The 1328-nt window shown below is 37.7% G+C and overlaps 1 protein-coding gene across 1 annotated transcript; it reads left to right on the top strand.

The window, feature by feature from the left end:
- Positions 1–8: 8 nt before the first annotated feature.
- On the top strand, positions 9–707 carry LOC127751162 (piggyBac transposable element-derived protein 2-like). Its single transcript, XM_052274274.1, has one exon. The coding sequence runs from the start codon at positions 9–11 to the stop codon at positions 705–707; it is 699 nt and encodes a 232-aa protein (XP_052130234.1).
- Positions 708–1328: the final 621 nt, after the last annotated feature.

The raw sequence follows: 1328 nt of genomic DNA, 5'->3' as shown, positions 1-1328 counted from the left end.
TGGGTGCAATGGCTGTTATTTCTCTTTGTAAGTCCATCAAGAACGCAAGTAAAACCCATGTCACATTTGACAACTTTTATACAGGTATACCACTTATTACATATCTAAAAGACTATATGCACCTTCATTCTGTTGGCACCATAAAAAGAAACCGCACAATGCACTGTCCTTTGACTGATGGAAAAGAATTTCTGAAGAAGGAAAGAGGATCATATGAGAGCAGGGTCAGCAAAAATGCTGTTGTAGTGGTGCAATGGGCAGACAAACCAGTCTGCCTTGCCAGTAGCTTTGTTGGCGTTGAACCAGTTGGCACCATAAAGCGCTACTCAAAAGATGCTCATGGTAAAATTGATGTGCCCTGTCCAAGAGCCGTATCGGTGTACAACGAAACTATGGGTGGTGTAGACTTGGCAGACATGTACATGGCATTGTACAAAATACCTACCAGAGCCAAGAGGTACTACTTTCCATTTATTGGCTATAGTTTGGAAGTAGCACTTACCAACAGTTGGTTGCAGTATAAGAGGGACTGCAATCTGCTCCAAGTTCCCAAAAAAGAGGTGATTCCAAATTCAAAGAAGTTCCGCCTTGAAGTTAGTGAGGGCTTGCGAGTCCTCCTCCTAAAGAAAAGAGGCCAGCCATCGTTAGACAGCAGCCTTTCAAAGAAAATGATAAAACGGTGTGCCACGACCAAGCAGTGCTATTAGAACAGATGGATATGGACACTTACCTGAATACTGCTCCAAAGGAAGGTGCCGATACTGCCAGAAAGGTACATCAAGAATAAAGTGTGTGAAATGTAAAGCTAGGCTCTGCCTAAATTTGGATAGAAATTGTTTTGTACAATTTCATATCACTCAAAAGGGACGTTTAGTACCAGACAATAGAGAGGAGAGTGACTCCGATGAAGATGATGAAGAAGATGAAGACGATGAAGAGTTCGAGTGATTTTAATTTCTTGGCTAGTCAAGTAATCTGTAATTGATCTAAGCGATCTAGTCAAAAAATGTGTGCTTTCTAGACACACATAGTTGTTCAGTTTATTCATATATCTTTACTAGACAAAAGTATTATTGTTTTTTAAAGTTTTCCGTGCAAATTGCTTTTTAACTTGATGAAGTATTAGATTACTATTATATAAATATATACATTACATTGTTTCTATTAACATTATTATTCGTGATAGTTGTGTTTGTAGACCAAAGATTTGACGAGTTGAACTAAAGAGTTGAAATATAAAGTCCAAGTTTCGGTGCATTTTATAAATGGTCCAGTCTATATAATATATGAATAAAGAAGCTGTGTTAATTTATATTTTAAATTGAGTT

The sequence above is a fragment of the Frankliniella occidentalis genome, unplaced genomic scaffold (genome assembly GCF_000697945.3).
Source record: "Frankliniella occidentalis isolate FOCC.00 unplaced genomic scaffold, Focc_3.1 Scaffold366, whole genome shotgun sequence".
NCBI lineage: Eukaryota > Metazoa > Arthropoda > Insecta > Thysanoptera > Thripidae > Frankliniella > Frankliniella occidentalis.
The sequence above is the reverse complement of the archived record's forward strand: the minus strand, read 5'-3'. Positions and strand labels throughout refer to the sequence as shown.

Coding starts and splice junctions, on each gene's coding strand:
- LOC127751162 (XM_052274274.1), top strand. CDS start 9: ATGGCTGTTATTTCTCTTTGTAAGTCCATCAAGAACGCAAGTAAAACC.